Below are 21,953 nucleotides of genomic sequence, written 5' to 3'. Positions count from 1 at the left end.
ACTACCCTCAATGCATGGTTGGGTTTGGTTGTTGGGAATCACATGTGCATCCACCGAATTGTATGTCTAGGACTGAAACGTCGACGTACCATTTATACGATTAAAAAAAGAAGAAGTGATTAATGGGCATACTTGTTTAAGTCTCTCTCATAATGTAATTGTATTGGTTAAAGCGATTAATAGTTATACTTGTTCAAATCTCACGTAATGTCGTTCTATTATTATCTATTGGTTACTTATGTTTGACGTTGTTTATTTGCTTAAGTTTTTTATTTTAAAATAACTTTTCAATAGCAAAATAATATCCACCTGCCTCATCCCAATAACGTTTGATTGATATATTGTTGAATTTATACATGCACTAGTACATGGTAATATATTGAACACTAACAAATATATATAAATTCGTGTATATATGAATAAAGGAAATGCATAAATATATATATGCATTTGTAAAGCTTTTGTCGAGTTATGTTGAATTCAACATACTTAAGTAGTTGCTGTTGTGCGGAAGCGTGGCTTAACAAATGAATAATGGTGGTTCTGATCACACACACAAGAAGAATACACTCACAAAATCATAAATAGGAAAAAACACACACACAAAAAGAAGACAAAGATTTACGTGGTTCGGCAATGTGCCTGCGTCTACGGGAGCTCAAGATCAATGTACTAATATCAAAACCCAAAGGGTTACAAAAGGCTCACAAATGAGAAAATAAATATTATTTTTTCCAAACTCTCTTTGCTCACTTGAATGCTCTTGGATGATTTTCGAATGAATGAAACTATGAGATACAAGGTTTATTTATAGCCAACAAATCTCCTTTATGATGTAAGTAAAGCCTGATGTAAGCGATGACATATGCAAAGCTTGAGGTAAGCGATGACATATGCAACTGATGATGTAAGCGATGACATATTTTGAACCATTTTTCAAATTTGAAACTCCAAATTTGTCAACAATCTCCACCTTAGCGAAAAATTCTGTACACCTTTTCAAACATGATATTGAACTGCCTCCAATTGCGCCCAAAAGCGCTCATACTCGCAGGATGTTAATCAAGTCTAAGCAATGCTCAAACTTGACCTTCGTTACAACCTTCGTTAGCATATCTGCGGGATTATCTGCAGTCCTAATCTTCTGAAGAAGAATATCGCCTTCATCCAAAATTTCATGAACAAAATGGAAACGGACATCAATGTGTTTTGTATGTGAATGATGAACCTGGTTCTTTGCCAAATAGATAGTACTTTGGTTGTCGCAGTAGACATCAACATGCTCCTGAAGAATCCCCAAGTCCTCAATCAACCCATGTAGCCATATGGCTTCCTTAATGGCCTCTGTCACTGCCATGTACTTTGCCTCTGTTGTAGACAAAGCAACTGTAGGCTGTAATATTGACCTCCAACTCACCGGTCCTGTAGCAAGTGTGAACACATAACCTGTAGTTGATTGACGTTTATCCAAATCACCAGTATAGTCCGAATCCACATATCCAACCAAATGCTAACCAAGTCTATCATCCCGCTCAAATTTTAAACCAACATCTACAGTACCATGGATGTACCGTAGAATCCATTTCACTGCCTGCCAATGACCTTTACCTGGGTCATGCATATACTTACTCACCATACTAGCGGCCTGTGAAATGTCGGGTCTCGTACACACCATTGCATATATAAAACTTCCAACTGCGCTCGCATACAAAACATAAGCGATTTGCACACGCTCTTCATCTGTGCATGGAGATAATGAAGCACAAATCTTAAAATGAGGGGCCAAAGGGGTACTTACAGGTTTAGTATTCGAGTCTATACCAAACTGATGTAACACTTTCTTCAAATATTGCTTCTGAGACAAACAAGCATTGCCCTTCATTCTATCTCTTCTAATCTCCATCCCAAGTATCTTCTTAGCTTCACCAAGATCCTTCATTTTGTACTCAGTACTTAACTGAATCTTTAACTTATCAATTTCAACTTTACTCTTAGATGCAATCAACATATCATCAACATATAAGAGCAAATATACAAATGATCCATCACGAAGCTTACGAAAATACACACAGTGATCAAAATGGCTTCTTGTGTACTGTTGCCCTTTCATGAACTGATCAAATCGTTTGTACCGCTGCCTTGGACTTTGTTTCAACCCATACAACGACTTCTTCAGTTTGCAAACCCAATTTTCCTTACCAGCAACCTTGAATCCGTCTGGCTGAGATATATAGATCTCCTCCTCCAAATCTCTATGTAAGAAGGCAGTTTTGACGTCGAGTTGAGCTAACTCGAGGTCAAACTGTGCAACCAAAGCTAGTAAAATTCGAATGGAAGAGTGTTTTACAACAGGTGAAAACACCTCATTATAATCAATCCTTTCCCTTTGCGCGTAGCCTTTCGCCACCAATCTAGCCTTAAATCTCACACTGTCTTGCCCTGAAGAACCTTCCTTCTTGGTGTATACCCACTTGCACCCAATCGCCATCTTTTCCTTTGGAAGCTGGACCAACTTCCAAGTCTGATTCGTATGAAGAGACTGCATCTCCTCGTCCATTGCTTTATTCCAATCTACACTTTCTGAACTTCTAACAGCTTCTGCATAGGTAAATGGGATGTCATCATTAACTATGGGTAGTGTGTTTGCCACCATATCAGTAAACCGTGCAGGTCTCTTTATTTCTCTTTTTGATCTACCAATTGCAATAGAATATGGTTGCTATGGAGACTCTTGGGTAGGAGCCTCCTCTTCATCTGTACCTGTTTCCTCATCATCTGAGTTACTGACAAGTCTAGCTGAAACAATTGGAGCCTCAAGCTCCACCTGCTGCGAAACTTCTTTGGTCATGTTCTCTGTAGAAGAATTTTTCAGCATAGAAGACTCATCGAATGTAACATCACTGCTATTAATGATTTCTTTCAACTCGGGGCACCAAAGTCTATTCCTTTTTACGCCTTCACTATAGCCTAAGAATATAGCTTTCTTGGCTCTAGGATCCAACTTATTCTCTTTAACATGAAAGTAGGCAGTACAACCAAAAATTCGCAGAAAATCATAATCGGTAGCAGGTTTCCAAACTATATCTCCATGGGCGTTTTGCCCTCATTCGCAGCTGCAGGCAACCTATTGATGAGATGGCATGCGTATGTCACAGCCTCAGCCCAAAATGCTTTGCTCAATCTAGCATTGGACAATGTACATCTAACCTTTTCTAACAAGGTTCGATTCATGCGTTCTGCCACCCCATTCTGTTGTGGCGTGTCTCTGACTGTAAAGTGTCGAACAATACCCTCATCCTGGCATACTTGCAAGAATGGGTCCGATGTGTATTCACCCCCATTATCGGATCTCCATCATCTTCTTCCATTTCAAGAACACTTTTAAGACTTCATCTTTATGTTTCATGGTGTACACCTATACTCATCTAGAGAAGTCATCAACAAATGAGACAAACCAATGCTTACCTCCCAAAGATGCAACTCTGGTAGGTCCCAAACATCTATGTGAACATAGTCAAGTATTCCCTTCGTGCGGTGTACTGCTGTGCCAAACTTGACTCTTGTCTGCTTGCCCAGAACACAATGTTCACAAAATCCAAGCTTGCAAGTCTTGGCACCTTTCAATAGACCCTGTTTCACTAGTCCCTACAAAGCCTTCTCACCTGCATGTCCCAAGCGTACATGCCACAATCTGGTAGCATCTGATGCATCTCCTTTTGAACTGCCTGCAACAGCTGCTGTGCCTGTAACTGTATTTCCAATGAGAAAATACAAATTACTTTTCTTTGTACCCTTCATCACAACTAGAGCTCCATAGGTCACCTTTAGACCATCGCTTTTCAGTGTGATCTCATAACCTTTTGCTGCCAATAATCCAAGTGAGATGAGATTTTTCTTTAAATCCAGTACATACCGGACATCTTCGAGAACTCTGACTGTTCCATTGTGCAACTTCAAACGGATCTTTCCTATCCCCCTTGTTTGACAGGCATGATCATTGCCCATGAAAACAGCTCTACCGTCCAGCTCCTGGAAACTGGAGAACCACTCTCGGTTGGGACACATGTGATAGGAACAACCCGTATCCAATATCCATGCATCATGAGAATTGGATCCAACTGATATAGTCAAAGCAAACTCTGCAGCTTCATCGTCACTGCTAACAATGTTGGCGGCAATCTTCTTGTCATCCTTGTTTTTCAATTTAGGACAATCCTTCTTCCGATGCCCTTTATTATGACAAAGGGCACATTCATGTTTGGCAAGATTTTTCTTGCCCAAAGTTGATGCTCTTCTTGATCTGGATTGAGATCTTCCACGGCTACCAGACTTTTTCTGATCTGTTCTACCACGTACTGTTAGAGCTTCAGCTGTTGAGTCTCTATCAACCTCCTTATCCTTCTTGCGAAGCTCATTATTCACGAAGGTATTAGAGATATCAACATATTTAATTTCTTCTTTTCCATATAGTAGTGTGGTAGTCAAATGTTCATATGAATCAGGCAGAGAATTTAACAATAATAATGTTTTATCTTCATCATCAATTTTAACATCCAAATTTTGCAAATCAGCAAGAATTTTGTTAAAATTATCTAGATGTTTGGACATTGACATACCTTCTTTATAATCAAACTGGAAGAGCTTCTTTTTCAAATAGAGCCGATTTTCAATGCTCTTTGTCATATACTTCTTCTCCAGTTACGTCCAAAGCTCGTCTGCTGAAACTTCATGCATGAAAGGATATTTCTGATCCTTTCCGAGATAAAGCCGAATTTGACCACAAGCCTTACGATTGATCTTTTTCCAATCTTGTTCCTTCATTTCTTCTGGTTTCTCCTTCCCCAGAGCAGTGTCTAAATCTTGTTGAGTCAGAGTATCCATAACTTCGCATTGCCACATGTTGAAGTTATTGCGCCCATCAAATTTTTCAATATCAAATTTTGCGGTTGCCATCTTCTTTTTCAACTATCACGATCACCGAAAAGAACTGAACCGTGGTGCTCTGATACCAATTTGTTGTGCGGAAGCGTGGGCCCAACAAATAAATAATGGTGGTTGTAATCACACACACAAAAAGAATACACTCACAAAATCATAAATAGGAGAAAACACACACACAAAAGGAAGACAAAGATTTACGTGGTTCGGCAATGTGCCTACGTCCACGGGAGCTCAAGATCAATGTACTGATATCAAAATCCAAAAGGTTACAAAAGGCTCACAAATGAGAAAATAAATATTATTTTTTCCAAACTCTCTTTGCTCATATGAATGCTCTTGAATGATTTTCGAATGAATGAAATTATGAGATATAAGATCTATTTATAACCAACAAATCTCCCTGATGATGTAAGCAAAGCCTGATGTAAGCGATGACATATGCAAAGCCTGAGGTAAGCGATGACATATGCAACTACTTATGTAAGCGATAACATATGCAACTAATAATATAAGCGATGACATATTTTAAGCCATTCTCCAAATTTGAAACTCCAAATTTGTCAACAGTTGCACCGCGCATGACTACTTAAAAGGGGAGTAAAAGAAAGACGGTGACAAAAGAAAGACATGGTGACCGGTTACAAGAATGACAAACTACATGGTAAACACAGGGACCACGTACTAGAAACCTCACGAGTTGTTTAAAAACTTGCACAAACAATTCAATCCCAATAAAGAATCCTCAAGTTCCACAATTTGTTGTAAACTTATAAATCATGTTTTGGTAATTACCACTTGCCTACAACCTCGTACTATAAACTATTGGTACTAGAAAATATGAAGAAACTGGGATAAGAATCAACATTTATTTAAAGACAAGTCCTCTCTCATTACGCTTTTGCTAATTGCTCCAGTATTATCACCTTCACCAATCACAGCGTCAGTAGTGATGGAGATTAAACATTTTGTTGCAAAAGTATAAAAATCATATACAGTATTGTTTAATTACCACTTGCCTACGATGTAGGCTACTGCAATACTATAAAGTTTATAAACTATTCCTACTAGAATCAACATTTATAGTCAACCCTCTTTCTCATTATCCATTTACCTCTCTCGTCTCCTCCTCTACGCATGTGCCTTTGCTATTTGCTCCAATATTCTCTCCCTTACCAATTATAGCTAGTGTCAATACTGATGGAGGAGATTCAACATTTCAGCCATGAACATCCATTGTTCATCAAGAATATTATTGATAATATAAGTTGTTCTGGGTGCAGAGAAATCTGCTCTGGTCTAGCCTATTCTTGCGCGTTTGAATACTGCAATTTTAGGCTCCACAGGTCGTGTGCTAAGTTGCAGCTTGTTATGAAACATCCCCTCCACCCGCAACATACTCTCTCCCTCGTCTTCAAAACAGATGGTCGTGAATACGTTGCCTGTGGGAACGATTCCAATAATTTTTCCTACAGGTGTTCTGAGTGTCCATTTGAATTCGATTCTAAATGTGCTTCGCTCACGCCCACCCAAGACCACCAAAGTAGTCATGATGATCGCCACCACCAAATTCAACAGTTTGGCCAAACTCATCCATTGATTCAATACCACACCAATAAGAATATGGCCCTGAGATGCTCTGTTTGCCAGCTCCCTTTTCAGGACTACTTGGCCTATCTTTGCCTCCAATGCAAGTATTCACTGCAATAATCATGTGCAGAATTACCAGCGGAAAACAACCACCCCTTTCACCCACAACACCCTCTCACCCTCCTCCTTCAACCACCGCGTTCATTTGGTGTTCCATGCATCGCATGTGGAGTTGATATTATTGGTTTTGTCTACTACTGTTCATGTATAAGCAAAAGACACATGGTAAATGCAATGCAAGATGACGAGCATTTCTATCCGTGTGCCAGATGTGTTTCACTAACACCCAACATAAGATGTACACTCCATGAGCATCCTCTTGTTTTCATAAATGTTCAGCGTCAGGGTCGGTTTTCATGTAACATTTGTAGTAAGATGATTGAACGCCCTTACTTTCAATGTGTGAGCTGCAATTTCACTTTCCATGTCCATTGCCCTGCAATATTGTCGGTTATAATCAAAATTGACTGTCACTTACATCCTCTCACCTTACCAATTCTCCAATCAAGGACAGCCCGGATGAAGAGGATGACTCGGACTTATACTGTGTGATGGTTGCGAAGAAAGAAGAAACTTATCTCAAAGCACTTATTATTGTGAGGAATGTCACTTTGTTGCTCATATTGACTGCAACTACGTGGTCTCTAAGGTACGCCCCCATTTTAAAATTTAAGAACCTTTTTAATTACTGTAGTTTTTTATTTTCAGATTTCTAAAAAATATAAATAAATAAATAATTCCTTAGAGGAAGAGATCAGTGGTAGAAAAAATATAACTCATTTTTGTCCGACCCTAATGGGTCTATTTATTGCTTATGTGGGTTCTTATTAGATTGTACGAACACAAGGGGAAAAGTCGGCCTTGGCTTGGAAGCATGAGGATCTTGTGGACCTTGCCCGATCGGCACTAGATGAAGAGATCATGGTGCTTCGCATGCAGATAGGGAAAGAAAAAGAAAAAGTAGAAGCTAAAAAAGCAAAAGTAGAGGATCGAAAAACAAAAGTAGAGTTGCTGATGACCACGGTAGAAGCCCTTGAGAAGAAGCGCTTGGAATGCCACCCAAGCAACATGTCGGATTCATTTTTAGATGGTTTATCGTTGGATTGAATTTTGCAATTGCGGGTTTAACATTTTGCATGGACTATGTCTAATGATTGGTTAAGCATGTAATGCTTCATTTGAACTCCAAGCCTCAAAATGCTTTCACATGAATTGGATTGATTTAAGGTTGGTTTTGGATCGATCTACAGAAAAACATGATCTTTTTAAAGGCCCCAAAAATGAAGATTGATCAAAAGATTTATGAGGTAAGCAAGGGATAGATTTGTTTCTCTTGTTTATAAGAAACGGGTTACAAAAGTAGGGTGTCTTGAATCCACAAAAATAAAGAAATAAAATTTTTTAAACACCTGTTGTTATATTGATGTATAATTGAACCAAATTCCATTTATTATTATTTTTTAAAAAATAAAAAAATATTTCAACTGAAATCTTAACTACAACATTAATTAAGGGATAACAAAATATTCCGCTTTGTCGACTAGTCGCCCCACCTTGTCTCGTTTAGAGCGATTCTAGGGATGATTAAATGATTTCGGGAGAAGGTTGTGCTGCCCTGTTTATAGTAAGAAATTATTATATAATTTGCTTAATTTATATTTAATAATATGAAATATAAATTAAGCAAATCCTAATATATTCTTTTTGTAATATTCTTATTTGAAAACTTATATTGTATGTATTATTTTGATATTCCTGTAATAATATTAAGGGAAAAAAATTATTATTAGTTAAAATTTTATTTTATTATTTATTGTTTAAATTCGTAATACTATTGAAAAAATATTTTACAAAATTCGTCTTTTTAGAGAGGGGACGGAAATGAAAAATTGGAGATAACTAATGATAAATGAGGATAGAAATGAGAATTGCATTCCCTACCCAAATCAACCCATGCACCATTACATTTCAATAATTCGGGGCTTTTCACTCGTTGACTAAACTCATTGAAATTTTAATTTAAATTTTTTTTAGCCTACTTTTAAATGTTGAAATATAAATTCATTGTTTGTAATTTTTTTCAGTACAATATATCATTGATTTATTTTTATTTTCATTTTCATATAAACAAATATAATATAAGAAATTGGAAGTTTTAGTTGAAAATTTTCGGTTAAAGCTTCTCCAAGTCCTCATCCTTAGGCATACTATTATCCCGTGGAATTGCAGAAAATTTTGTGCTTCAGCTGCTTCTGGATCATAGTTCTGACTTCTGGTCAGGGAAATCATCGACCCGACCCTTCTTCTTTGTTCGTATTACAGGAGGTTGATGACACCATTTTTTTCTTAATTTTAATTTTAGTGGATAATTAATGTTCATTTATATAGAATCGAGAACCAGTTTCTTTAGATAGCTTCAAGTGCCAGGCTTTGATCTTCGATCTCATCCTCTGTTATTTCATTGCTTTGCTTTGATTTTATTTATTTATTTATTTATTTATTTTGGGGTCTTTCGCTGGTTTTTTTATGTGATGATACGAATACTTGTTTTAGGGTTTCAAAATTACCAGAAGCCCTAACAATCGAAGGGAGAAATTACCGAGAGCTTGTGGTCTGAATCGCTGAGGGAAATCGCACAGGTTAGTTCTTCTTCTCCGAACTCTCATTTCTCTCTTCGTTTCTCCCTCTTATTCTTCATCACTTTCAGATAATTTACAGTACTGCCGCGTGTTTGAAACCTATTAGCTGATATTTCGTGACTCCGTTTGGTTGGTTGGAAAAGCTATCTCAATAGAAAAGTAATTGCTATAATTTTAATTTTTATTTTTATGAGGACTCTAGAAGCAAAAAAAGGGTCCAGAACAAGTATATTGGCCAGTTGGTTTTAGGGTTTCACATTCTCATTGAAATCTGAAAATTTGTTGTCTTGATGGTAATATTCGGATATTTTATATATCCGCCCCCAGTTTATAATTTTTAGCTTTGGGATTATTGAATTCTGATTCTTTGCTTATAACATCATGGTTGAAGTTACATTGTATTGTGTTCAACATTTGGTTTCTTTGTTCTTGTTGGATATTAGTACCATCACTACGGTTTTTTTTTTTTTTTTTTAAATTATTATTATTATTTATCTATCATTTCCCGCTAAATTGTCAGTACAGAGTAAAATCCAAGCCAGTATGTATCTCTCTGATCTTGTATATGGTGTTGACATTTTTTCCATTAAAATGTTTAAACAACTGTGTTTCATTGGTATTGATCCTTGGTATGGTAGACATTTACTTTCTTTTCACCAGAACAATTCAGTAGCGCATAAGTTGACCAATGAGGCTTCAAATTTAAGTTTTATGACACTTTGGATCCGGATCACCTCCCTCAAGCAGTTGCTTCTGCAGCTTTCAGGATTTAAGACATCTGGGTTTTATTTAGTTCTCCTTTTGTTTGTTTCATTGTTTGCTCAAGAGGAAAAGAAAATCATTTTTTTGGATTAGCACCTCAGATGGGATTCACATAATTAATGTTATACCTCCACACTCTAGCTACTGTAGGAAGGGATTCCTCATGGTCAGCCCAAAAACTAAAGAATTTGCATGGAATTCCTTTGTTTACAAGTGACAGGAGTGAACTTCATTTGATAAAAACTTCATAAGTATAGTTGATTTGTTTCATCTGCAAATAATCACTTGATAAAAACTTTATTTTTTGTTTCTTTTATAATAGTAATGTTATGGAGAATTCAGGCCAAAACTCTGTGTCCTTAAATGCCATACATTTGATGGAGTGCCAGTTTGACTACCTTTCTCTCCTTAATTGTGATTTCTATATTTTGTTTGTTTTATATTTTTCCCCTTTTGACACCTTAAATTTATTAAACTAAGGCATCACTTTGGGTCATTTCCATAAGTAAAATGGATAATACATAATGGACTAATGGCCTACATAAGTAGACTGTCCTATAATGTGTTTTCTTTTAGTCCTAAAGAAGCAAATTCAACTAGAATGAGTTACACATATAGATAGAAACTACACCTCCACTAGTCAACTAAATGCATTAGAACTGTTTTTAAATTAGTCTGGTAACTCGATTAACGAAAAGAAACCATTAGGCGTTATTGCTTTCTATAGCTATGTTATCTCTAGTAAGAACGTAAGTTGAGAAAGAAACACATTTTCTTGTATTATTATCTCATCAAATAGGATTAAATTCATATAATATGCTCTACATTAATTACAATATATTAATCAAATACTCAGTTGATAATTGTGGTGACCCCCTCCCAAAAATCCAATACACACACACTTCAAGTTTTTGTAGTCTGTTTGAAAAACATACCATAGAGATTGGTTATGGAATGAGAGATTGTAATTGTTGTGCAGACACCATTCCTACTTCCAGACATGTCTCCACCCAACAAAAGGGATGCCCTCTTTTGGTCTTGTAGCTTGTCTGGTTGTTTAATAAAATCTTTCTTAGGGGAAAAAAATATAGATTCTGATTCGTTGTTAGTTTTTTAATTTGATTAAAATATTTTGAAACTAATAGTTGGAAATTGACATGAATTTGTTCAGTGGATCTTGCAATGCTAACGGTATTATTATTCCATGTTGCAAAACAGTAGTCTATTAAACACTAAGAAGGCAGAAAATAAAATAAGCTGGGAGCTTGGCCATGATAAAGACTCAGAAGCATTCTTTGTTTCTACGTATATAGGTTTCTTGTCATTATGTTGTATCACAATTTTTTCAAACTACCATACGAGCTAGCTGTTAAACTCATAAGATAATGTTTTGCACAATTGGTGTTCTAACATGATATCTGAACTAAATTGACGAGTTAGGATTGATATCTTTAGTTAAAATCATTTCATAATAGGTTATGTTTTTGATGAATCAGTGTTATAACTAGTATCAGATATTCAAATTTGATAGATTTATTTTGTAAGGCATTTCATTGTTGTTCCCTACTTGCCTTACTTCTCAACCATAATAACTTATACACTTTTGTGATAATTGATATTCTGAGATTGATATTTTCTTATTCTTTCTTGTTTTGTTTCTTATGCTTTTATTGTTATACGGATATTGATATTCTTGTACATACATATGCCCTTATTGTTATGAATATATATTCTTTGTAGAACTTTATTTTTTCCCTTATATTACATCATATGTGCATGTCATATATTCAAAATTCAAATATCTTGGGCCAAACTGGGGTTTTTAGAGGGGGATTGTGGAGATTCACTATGACATTCAGAAATCATGTGGTCTTTGTCTATGTAGCCTTAAATTAGGAAATTGGGCCAAATTGGGGTTATTTGAAAATTGATTACATTTTTCTCCTTTTTTGTTCCGTACATATGGCGCAATGGTACGTAGTTGTACCATGTGATTGACTAGCACATGTACCACTGAAGTGATTCCTTAGTGTCACTTGTACTTCTAGTATATATATATATATATATATTAACTTAAATCTAAATCATACTAATTTAACATATAGAATTTAAAGAATATATAGAATGTAAATGTAATTTATATGTTTTTTGTATCAAAATTTTTTATTTTATAGTTTAATGATGTGTTTTCATACATTTGACTCTTTTTTCCCTGTTAGTTTTGTTGCTGTTTAGAGTTTGGCCTGCTTTAGCAATCTTGATGTCCAGAAAGCGCAATGTCCTTGTTGCTACAGGCTTGCTGGCTTTTGCAGCTGCAGGCTTAGCATTTCCTTTTTACATGGCGTAAGTAATTTTTTTTGCAATTTATTTAATAATGTCAACATTGTTGAGACTTAATTGTCTCTAATTATGTAACATTTTTTTTTTATTCCGGTAAAGTTATATTTATATAACATTGCTGCAATGGAAATTGCAATATGATGATTTGTTAAATCCAGGTCCAAGTCATCAAAGACACCTGTGATTGATTCATCAAAGCCACTACCACCTCAGGCGACTTTCCGAGGACCTTATATCAACACTGGTTCACGTGACGTTGGACCCGACCATCAAACTTACCCAAAGAAGTAATATATTTTGTGAAGATGCTAACTTTTTAGTAGTGGCAAGTACTTTGCATTTTTGTGTGGAATGAATAAGTGGTCCAACTTCTATACTTTCTCCATTGATGGAACTATGGATTGAGACTGTATAAGTTTAACGACATATTATTCAGGAAAAAAAAAAAAGGTTTAACGACGTATTACGGACTAGGGCACGGGTGGGATGGAGGTGTGGCGGTGTCAACAACTGTTATGGTGGATGAATCTCAATTGGTTTTTCCAACTTTTTTCTTCAATTATTTGTTTCTCTTAATGATTTGTTTGGGTTGAGTTACAAAACCTATAGCTTGAGGTAGAGGGTGAGCCAACGCCATGAAGGTACTATGGTCTTTTGCTCTTCTTGCTTGGACCAAGCTCTTATGTTATGTTGGCGTCTTGGTTCTCATGGCAAGGTTTTCTCATGGTGGGTGTCTTAGAAATGGAGTAATATATATTTGAAAACTCCGCAATGAATCCCTAAAACGAGGGGAGAGTGGTTAACAACAAGACAAACTAAATATATGGTATTTTAGTTCCGAAGACCAAGACTCAGTTGTTGTTGCTTACTGTAAACCTCTTTCAAAACAAACAATTATGACCCCAATAAACAATGATCATCATGATCCACAGTTTGTTGCAACTTGTACATCATCCACAGTTTGTTGCAATTTATACGTCATTTGTTGTTGTTAATTACTACTTGCCTATTAAACAATTCTCATGATCCACAGTTTGTATACATCATTTGTTGTTAATTACTACTTGTCTATTAAACAAGTATTGAAAATATGAAGTAATACTCTTTGTAAAGATTATCTTCCCTAGAGAAAATTATTGCCTTGATGTTTGACAAAGCTGCCGCTATTTTATTTTTTTATTTTTTTTAATGGAACTTTGTTGTTGTTAATTACTACTTGCCTATTAAACAATTCTCGTGATCCACAGTTTGTATACATCATTTGTTGTTGTTAATTACTAGTTGCCTATTAAACAATTATTGGTACTAGAAAATATGAAGAAGTCAATGGGATAAGCATCAGTAACATTAATTTCCCTTTTACAGTACCTCTTTAATCTGCTCCATCCACCTTACTACCAATTATAGTGAGTGAGTAGTATGGATGGAGGAGATTCAACATATCAGCCATGAACATCCCCATTGATCCTCCAAAATGATGCTGAGGATATATTCTGTTATGGGTGCGAAAAGTAGCGATCTGGTTCTTGTGGTCCAACTTTTGTTAATAAAAATAAATTAATGTATCATATACTATAGTATAATTTATTTAAATATTATTTGTAAATATAATATTTATTATAATAATCTATATATATATATTTATATAGTTTAATATCAAGAAAATAAAACTATAAAAGAACCTGATAAAGTCGAGGCTAGAATTTAATTCTATAGCCTTAAGACAGATACGCCCCGCTACGGTGCTAACGGACTCTTCGGCGTCTATCTCCCAGGATACAACGACTTTTCTTCCTTTGGTAGTAGCACTTCAAACCAATGGAATAGGCGAACCGGCTCGGTGTAGTACTCTCTGATGAACTCAGACTCGGAGACCAGGATTGAACCCTAACTCGGAAACCAAGGTTCGAACCCAATCCAAACCAGTTTAGGTTGACCCAAACCAGTGGCTAAACCGAACAAGAAGAATTAGAAGAAGAAATTCAGAAGAAGAGAAGAAGATTTCTGAATTTGGTGTGTAAAGAAATGAACCCAATGATGGGTATTTATAGGCTTGTTGGTGCCTATTCTCAATGGGTGCACCCATAGTCCGAATGGGTGCAACCATTGTTGACCAATCAGAATTAAAATTTGTTGGTGGTTTTTAATTTGCAAAGGGTGCAACCCTTGGTTCAAAATTTAAAACTGAATCCTTTTAATTCTGATCCAGCCCAGCCCTTAATTTCGTCCAGTCCAGCAAGCAAATAACCCAACTCGGCTATTAATTCAGCCCAGTAAACAGGCCCATTTTGATAAGTCCAGCAGCAAAATAAAATTACCACACAGGCCCATCCTAACTTTGGGTAAAAAGTTAAACCCATTTCACAATCAAGCCCCGCCCCGCCCTAGCCCGAACCGGACCGGGTCGGGTCGGGCGGGCGGCGCGCGCGTGTGGTAGTTGGTTCGGATCCAGGCTAGCCTAGGTCCTCCCCCTCTTAAAAACTTGGGTGCCCTTGGGCCCAAACCCAAATCCCATACTAGACATATATATACTCAAGGTTGCTTTGCTACTTTTTCGATGTGGGACAAGCATTTCCCACTTTATTCACACCCATTTAGGCTTTATAAATCACTTACTTTGGAGCCAATTTCTCATTCACCCGGAAACGGATTTGAGAAAATAAATATACCACGTTCATCTCCTCGCAGAGAGGAACGCGCTCATCAATAGATTCGCAAAAAATTCTTAGCGGAATCTTTTTAATAATCCTTCCAAAGCTTGCGTTTTCTAATGCCGTTTCCAACAATCCCCCACATGAATGAAAATTTTCGCAAATTACAAAAGGAGAAGATACAGACACTATAGAGAGTACTATTGGAAAGTTACTGCATCGGGATAGGTAGTTTTTGGCCTTGAACCTTCCCTAGTGTATTACTATCGGATTTACTAGCTAACCAGTGAACATTATGTCTTGAACTGTTCAGCCATTGATGTAAACCAAGACAATAGCAAACACACAATTCCTTCCCACACAAAGTCGGTTCTCACGGTTGTGTTCATATGGCCCTGAACAACGCCTGGTATTTCATGAGCGCTCCAGAAAACTTAGCCTTGGAAGTTCTCATAGAAGCGGCCCCACTTCACACTCATATAGGTGACTTCTTATTAAGAGTATCCTACCATACCCCACTTGAATTTTCAAGGTATAAGAGTCATTAAAAGCATAGCTTATCCTACTCATCGCTGTAGGTAACACTGTTTCATCATAGAAATGGGTAGAAGATTGAATCTTCCCAGTGCTTCTGGTGAGCCATTCAGAATTTCTGTTGTCCCTTTGAACCTAGATCTTGGGATCTCCAGTCAACTAGGTTGGGTTTCCATTAAGATGACTCGTTAGCTTTCGGCTTTAATCCCATTCCCCTCGATGAACTATATACTTGCTCTCTTGTCAAACCTTTTGTAAACGGATCCGCTAAATTATCTTTTGACCTGATATAATCTATTGAGATTATCCCACTTGAGAGCAATTGTCTAACGGTATTATGTCGTCGACGTATATGTCGAGACTTACCGTTGTACATATTACTTTGTGCCCTTCCAATTGCTGATTGACTATCACAATGTATACATATAGCGGGCACCGGTTTAGGCCAATTTGGAATATCTTCTAAGAAATTACGAAGCCACTCAGCTTCTTCACCTGCTTTATCCAAAGCAATAAATTCAGATTCCATAGTGGATCTGGCAATACAAGTTTGTTTTGAAGATTTCCAAGACATGGCACCTCCTCCAATAGTAAAGACATAGCCACTTGTGGATTTAGAATCCTTAGTATCTGATATCCAATTAGCATCACTGTATCCTTCAAGTACAGCTGGATATCTAGAATAATGTAATCCATAACTTATAGTATATTTTAAATACCTTAGAACCCTAATTATTGCAGTCCAATGGTTCTTTCCTGGATTACTAGTATATCTACTCAATTTATTAACTGAGTATGCTATGTCTGGGCGTGTGCAATTCGTCAAGTACATTAAGCTTCCTATAATGCGAGAATACTCAAGTTGTGATATGCTAGGACCAGTATTTTTCGATAAATGAAGATTTACATCAACAGGAGTCTTTACAAGACTACTATCCCCTTTATTAAACTTTTCTAATATTTTCTCAATATAGTGAGATTGAGATAATACTAGACCATCTGATGTTCTAGAAATCTTAATTCCTAGTATGACATCTGCTATGCCTAAATCTTTCATATCAAAATTTTTGGTCAACATCTTTTTAGTAGTTTTGATTATAACATCATTACTACCCATTATTAGCATATCATCCACATATAGGCACACAATGACATATCCATTTTGAGTGTTTTTCACATACACACATTTATCACACTCATTAATTTTAAAACCATTTGACAACATCACTTTGTCAAATTTTTCATGCCATTGTTTAGGTGCTTGTTTTAATCCATATAAGGATTTTACAAGTTTGCACACCTTCTTTTCTTTCCCTGGAACTATAAACCCTTCAGGTTGTTCCATATAGATTTCCTCCTCTAATTCACCATTTAAGAAGGCAGTCTTAACATCCATTTGATGTATTTCTAAGTTTTGCAGTGCTGCAATAGCTAGTAACAATCTAATGGATGTTATTCTTGTGACTGGTGAATATGTATCAAAATAATCCAGGCCTTCTTTTTGCCTATATCCCTTAGCAACAAGTCGGGCTTTATATTTTTCAATTGAACCATCAGGCTTCATCTTCCTCTTGAAAATCCACTTATACCCTAAAGGTTTAGTACCAGGAGGAAGATCCACCAACTCCCAAGTATGATTTTGCATGATGGATTCAATTTCACTATTTATGGCTTCTTTCCATAAATTAGCTTCAGGAGAAGACATAGCTTCCTTGTAGCTTTGTGGCTCATTCTCCAATATATATGTCAGAAAGTCAGGACCGAATGACTTAGACGTTCTAGCTCTTTTGCTACGTCTAGGTTCTTCCTCATTTTTATCATCTATAGACTCTTGGTCTATATTCTCTTGTATATTGCTATTAGCAGTATCATAATTTCTTTTAAGAGGATTTTTGCAAGGAAATATATCCTCAAAGAAATAAGCATTCCTTGACTCAATAATTGTATTGACATGGATATCAGGAATGTCTGATTTATGCACAAGAAAACGATATGCACTACTATTCTGTGCATAGCCTATGAAAATACCATCAAAGGTTTTTGGTCCTATCTTAACTTTCTTAGGAGTAGGAACCGCAACCTTAGCTAAACACCCCCACACTTTTAAGAATTTATAGGAAGGTTTTTGACCTTTCCATAATTCATAAGGTGTCACATTTGATTTCTTTTGAGGTACCTTGTTGAGAACATAATTAGCAGAGAGTAAAGCTTCCCCCCACAAATTCTGGGTTAAACCAGAACTTATCAACATAGCATTCATCATTTCTTTTAAGGTACGATTTTTGCGTTCAGCAACACCGTTCTGTTGAGGTGAATAAGGAGCGGTAGTCTGGTGAATAATACCATGTTCTGAACAAATGTCAGCGAATGGTATTTCGTATTCACCACCTCTATCACTTCTAAACATCTTTATCTTTTTTCCAAGTTGATTCTCAACCTCATTCTTGTAATGTTTAAACATTTCCAAGGCTTCATCTTTACTTCTTAACAAGTATACATAACAATATCTTGTGCAGTCATCAATAAAAGTAACGAAATACTTTTTCCCACCTCTAGTTGGCACAGATTTAAAGTCACAGATATCACTGTGAATTAATGCTAGAGGTTCAGTACTTCGCTCTATGGAGTGAAATGAGGTTCTAGTCAATTTTGCTTCTACACATGTTTGGCATTTTTGATTTAAATCAATATTAAATTTAGGTATAGATTCCATGTTAACCAATCTACGAATAGTATCATAATTAACATGTCCTAACCTACCATGCCATACATCAGATGAGTCAATAATATAAGCAGAAGAAGCACTAGCTTTATTATTATCATTAATAGCTTTGGGTACAACAGTCATTACATTGAACTTAAATAGTCCATTACTTAAATACCCTTTGCCCACATACACCCCATTCTTAGTCAGCACAAACTTATCAGATACAAAGACCAGCTTGAACCCATTCTTGCTTAGTAGTGACCCAGAGACCAAGTTCTTCCTGATGTCTGGTACATGCAGCACATTATTAAGAGTGAGCTCTTTCCCTGAGGTCATTAGCAGCTTGATTTTTCCTTGTCCTTCAACCTTTGCAGTAGAAGAATTCCCCATGTAGAGTTGTTCTTCATTATTTATAGTTTCATAGGTAGTGAACATCCTCTTTTCAGAGCAAACATGACGAGTTGCTCCTGTGTCCACCCACCATTCTCTGTTGTTGCTTACCAGGTTGATTTCAGAAACCACAGCTGAAAGATTTAACTCTGATACATCAGCTGTCAACTTATCTTCTTCAGCTATGTGCACCTCAGTGGTCTTCTTCTTGGGGTTATGATGTATTTTGCGGCTACGACAATCTTTAGCTCGGTGTCCTAGCTTGCCGCATATGAAACACTTCCCAGTGAACTTCTTGTAGTTTCCTTGGCTAGGACCTTCTCCAGAGTGCTTCCTCTTCTTATTTTTCTGTCCTGCTTCCACTACATTTGCCTTTGACACTATGGAAGAATTTCCGGCTCTTTTTTCAGATGTACGGTTATCTTCTTCAATTCTCAGCCTGACAATTAAGTCTTCGAGCCCCATTTCCTTGCGCTTATGCTTCAAGTAATTTTTGAAATCTTTCCAAGTAGGTGGCAGCTTTTCAATGATTGAAGCTACTTGAAAGGATTCACTCAATGTCATCTTCTCAGCATGTATCTCATGTAGGATTAACTGGAGCTCCTGCACTTGGCTCACGACTGTCTTGGAGTCTATCATTTTGAAGTCCAGAAATCGTCCAACCACGAATTTCTTCAATCCAGCATCCTCTGTTTTATACTTTTTGTCTAACGACTCCCAAAGCTCTTTAGCAGTATTTATTGGACTGTACACATTATATAAGGTGTTGTCCAATCCATTGAGGATGTAGTTCTTGCATAGAGTCTCCATGCTTCCATGTATCAACAGCTCCAAGCTTGGTAATGTCTGTATCACCCTCATCTAACACTGGAGCAGTCTCAGTCAGATACTTGCTTAGATTCAGAGTTGTAAGGTAGAACATCATTTTCTGTTGCCACCTTTTAAACTCTGTCCCGTTGAATTTTTCGGGCTTCTCCCCATGACTGACGGGAACATTAGGCACAGTAATACTCGTACTTGCCATTTGTCTGTTATATATTGATATACAGACCACGAGTCAAATTATAATTATAACAAGAATAATAATTAAATAATTATTACTATAGTATAAAGTTATCTGTCTTAAGATTGTTAATAAAAATAAATTAATGTATCATATACTATAGTATAATTTATTTAAATATTATTTGTAAATATAATATTTATTATAATAATCTATATATATATATTTATATAGTTTAATATCAAGAAAATAAAACTATAAAAGAACCTGATAAAGTCGAGGCTAGAATTTAATTCTATAGCCTTAAGACAGATACGCCCCGCTACGGTGCTAACGGACTCTTCGGCGTCTATCTCCCAGGATACAACGACTTTTCTTCCTTTGGTAGTAGCACTTCAAACCAATGGAATAGGCGAACCGGCTCGGTGTAGTACTCTCTGATGAACTCAGACTCAGAGACCAGGATTGAACCCTAACTCGGAAACCAAGGTTCGAACCCAATCCAAACCAGTTTAGGTTGACCCAAACCAGTGGCTAAACCGAACAAGAAGAATTAGAAGAAGAAATTCAGAAGAAGAGAAGAAGATTTCTGAATTTGGTGTGTAAAGAAATGAACCCAATGATGGGTATTTATAGGCTTGTTGGTGCCTATTCTCAATGGGTGCACCCATAGTCCGAATGGGTGCAACCATTGTTGACCAATCAGAATTAAAATTTGTTGGTGGTTTTTAATTTGCAAAGGGTGCAACCCTTGGTTCAAAATTTAAAACTGAATCCTTTTAATTCTGATCCAGCCCAGCCCTTAATTTCGTCCAGTCCAGCAAGCAAATAACCCAACTCGGCTATTAATTCAGCCCAGTAAACAGGCCCATTTTGATAAGTCCAGCAGCAAAATAAAATTACCACACAGGCCCATCCTAACTTTGGGTAAAAAGTTAAACCCATTTCACAATCAAGCCCCGCCCCGCCCTAGCCCGGACCGGACCGGGTCGGGTCGGGCGGGCGGCGCGCGCGTGTGGTAGTTGGTTCGGATCCAGGCTAGCCTAGGTCCTCCCCCTCTTAAAAACTTGGGTGCCCTTGGGCCCAAACCCAAATCCCATACTAGACATATATATACTCAAGGTTGCTTTGCTACTTTTTCGATGTGGGACAAGCATTTCCCACTTTATTCACACCCATTTAGGCTTTATAAATCACTTACTTTGGAGCCAATTTCTCATTCACCCGGAAACGGATTTGAGAAAATAAATATACCACGTTCATCTCCTCGCAGAGAGGAACGCGCTCATCAATAGATTCGCAAAAAATTCTTAGCGGAATCTTTTTAATAATCCTTCCAAAGCTTGCGTTTTCTAATGCCGTTTCCAACAACTTTTTGTTGCATAAACAAGTGTAGGAATAGTCTCCACAAGTGGTATGCTGAGCTGCAGCTTGCCATCAATCATCCCCTCCACCCGCAACATGGTCTTACCCTCACCCATGTCATCGCACCAGATAAATGTGTTACTTCGTGCGCACGAGATTGTGATAATTGTGTTCGTTGGTGCCGTGCCTGCGGGGATTTCTCCACCAACCTTTCCTATATTAGTTCCGAGTGTCCATTTGTACTCGATCTGCATTGCGCTCCGCTCACAGCAGCAACCGAACACCACGAATTAAGTCAAGCTGATCACCACCACCACCAAATTCAGCTTTTTGGCCATAATCATCCATTGATTCTATGCCACATCAATTAGAATAAGAATATTGTAAGATTGCTCTGCTTGCAAGCTTCCTTTTGAGGACAACTTGGTCTATGTTTGCCCCCAATGCAGGTTTTTCCTGCACAAATCATGTGCACAACTTGGAGAGGAAATCAATCACCCCTTCCACCCACAACACCCTCTCAAACTCTTCTTTGAACCACCACCTCGTTCTTATATTTTTATTTGCACAGCCTGTGCAAATAGCTATTCCAAGGGCTTTGGCTATGTGTGCCAATCTTGTGAAAAAGATTTCTGTATGTGTGTCGCATGTGCTTCGCTAATGCCTACTATAAAATCTACCAGCCATCACCATCCTCTTGCTTTCTTAAGTATAAAGTGGAAGGGCTACAACTGTAACTATGTATGTGATCAAGGTTGTCGTAAAATGATCAATGGCCCTTGCTTTCGTTGTGTGAGCTGCCATTTCAGTATCCATGTCCATTGCTCTGCAACATTTCCACATTCAATCAAAACTGATTATCACTTGCATCCTCTCACACTCACCCATTCTCCAATCAAATCCCATCCGGATGAACACAACGATATCGTGTTTTACTGTGATGCTTGTGAGGAAGTAAGAGACGTATCTAAAAG

At 37.0% G+C, this 21,953-nt stretch overlaps 1 protein-coding gene across 1 annotated transcript; it reads left to right on the top strand.

Moving 5' to 3' along the window:
• Positions 1-8,713: 8,713 nt before the first annotated feature.
• Positions 8,714-13,389, top strand: LOC132313484 (uncharacterized). Its single transcript, XM_059812270.1, has 4 exons — positions 8,714-8,913; positions 9,142-9,227; positions 12,209-12,332; positions 12,488-13,389. The coding sequence occupies exons 3-4, from the start codon at positions 12,250-12,252 to the stop codon at positions 12,618-12,620; spliced, it is 216 nt and encodes a 71-aa protein (XP_059668253.1). The 5' UTR covers positions 8,714-8,913; positions 9,142-9,227; positions 12,209-12,249; the 3' UTR covers positions 12,621-13,389.
• The last annotated feature ends 8,564 nt before the right edge of the window (positions 13,390-21,953 follow it).

Source organism: Cornus florida, unplaced genomic scaffold (assembly GCF_030987335.1).
Source record: "Cornus florida cultivar Cherokee Brave unplaced genomic scaffold, ASM3098733v1 CherokeeBrave_3.0.0_Hap2_Chr06, whole genome shotgun sequence".
NCBI classification, from domain to species: Eukaryota; Viridiplantae; Streptophyta; class Magnoliopsida; order Cornales; family Cornaceae; genus Cornus; species Cornus florida.
The sequence above is the reverse complement of the archived record's forward strand: the minus strand, read 5'-3'. Positions and strand labels throughout refer to the sequence as shown.

Excerpts from the sequence above, each read along its gene's own strand:
- LOC132313484 (XM_059812270.1), top strand. The coding sequence starts at position 12,250 with ATGTCCAGAAAGCGCAATGTCCTTGTTGCTACAGGCTTGCTGGCTTTT. Across the intron at positions 12,333-12,487 it reads GCATTTCCTTTTTACATGGC|GTCCAAGTCATCAAAGACAC; the intron begins GTAAGTAATTTT and ends TGTTAAATCCAG.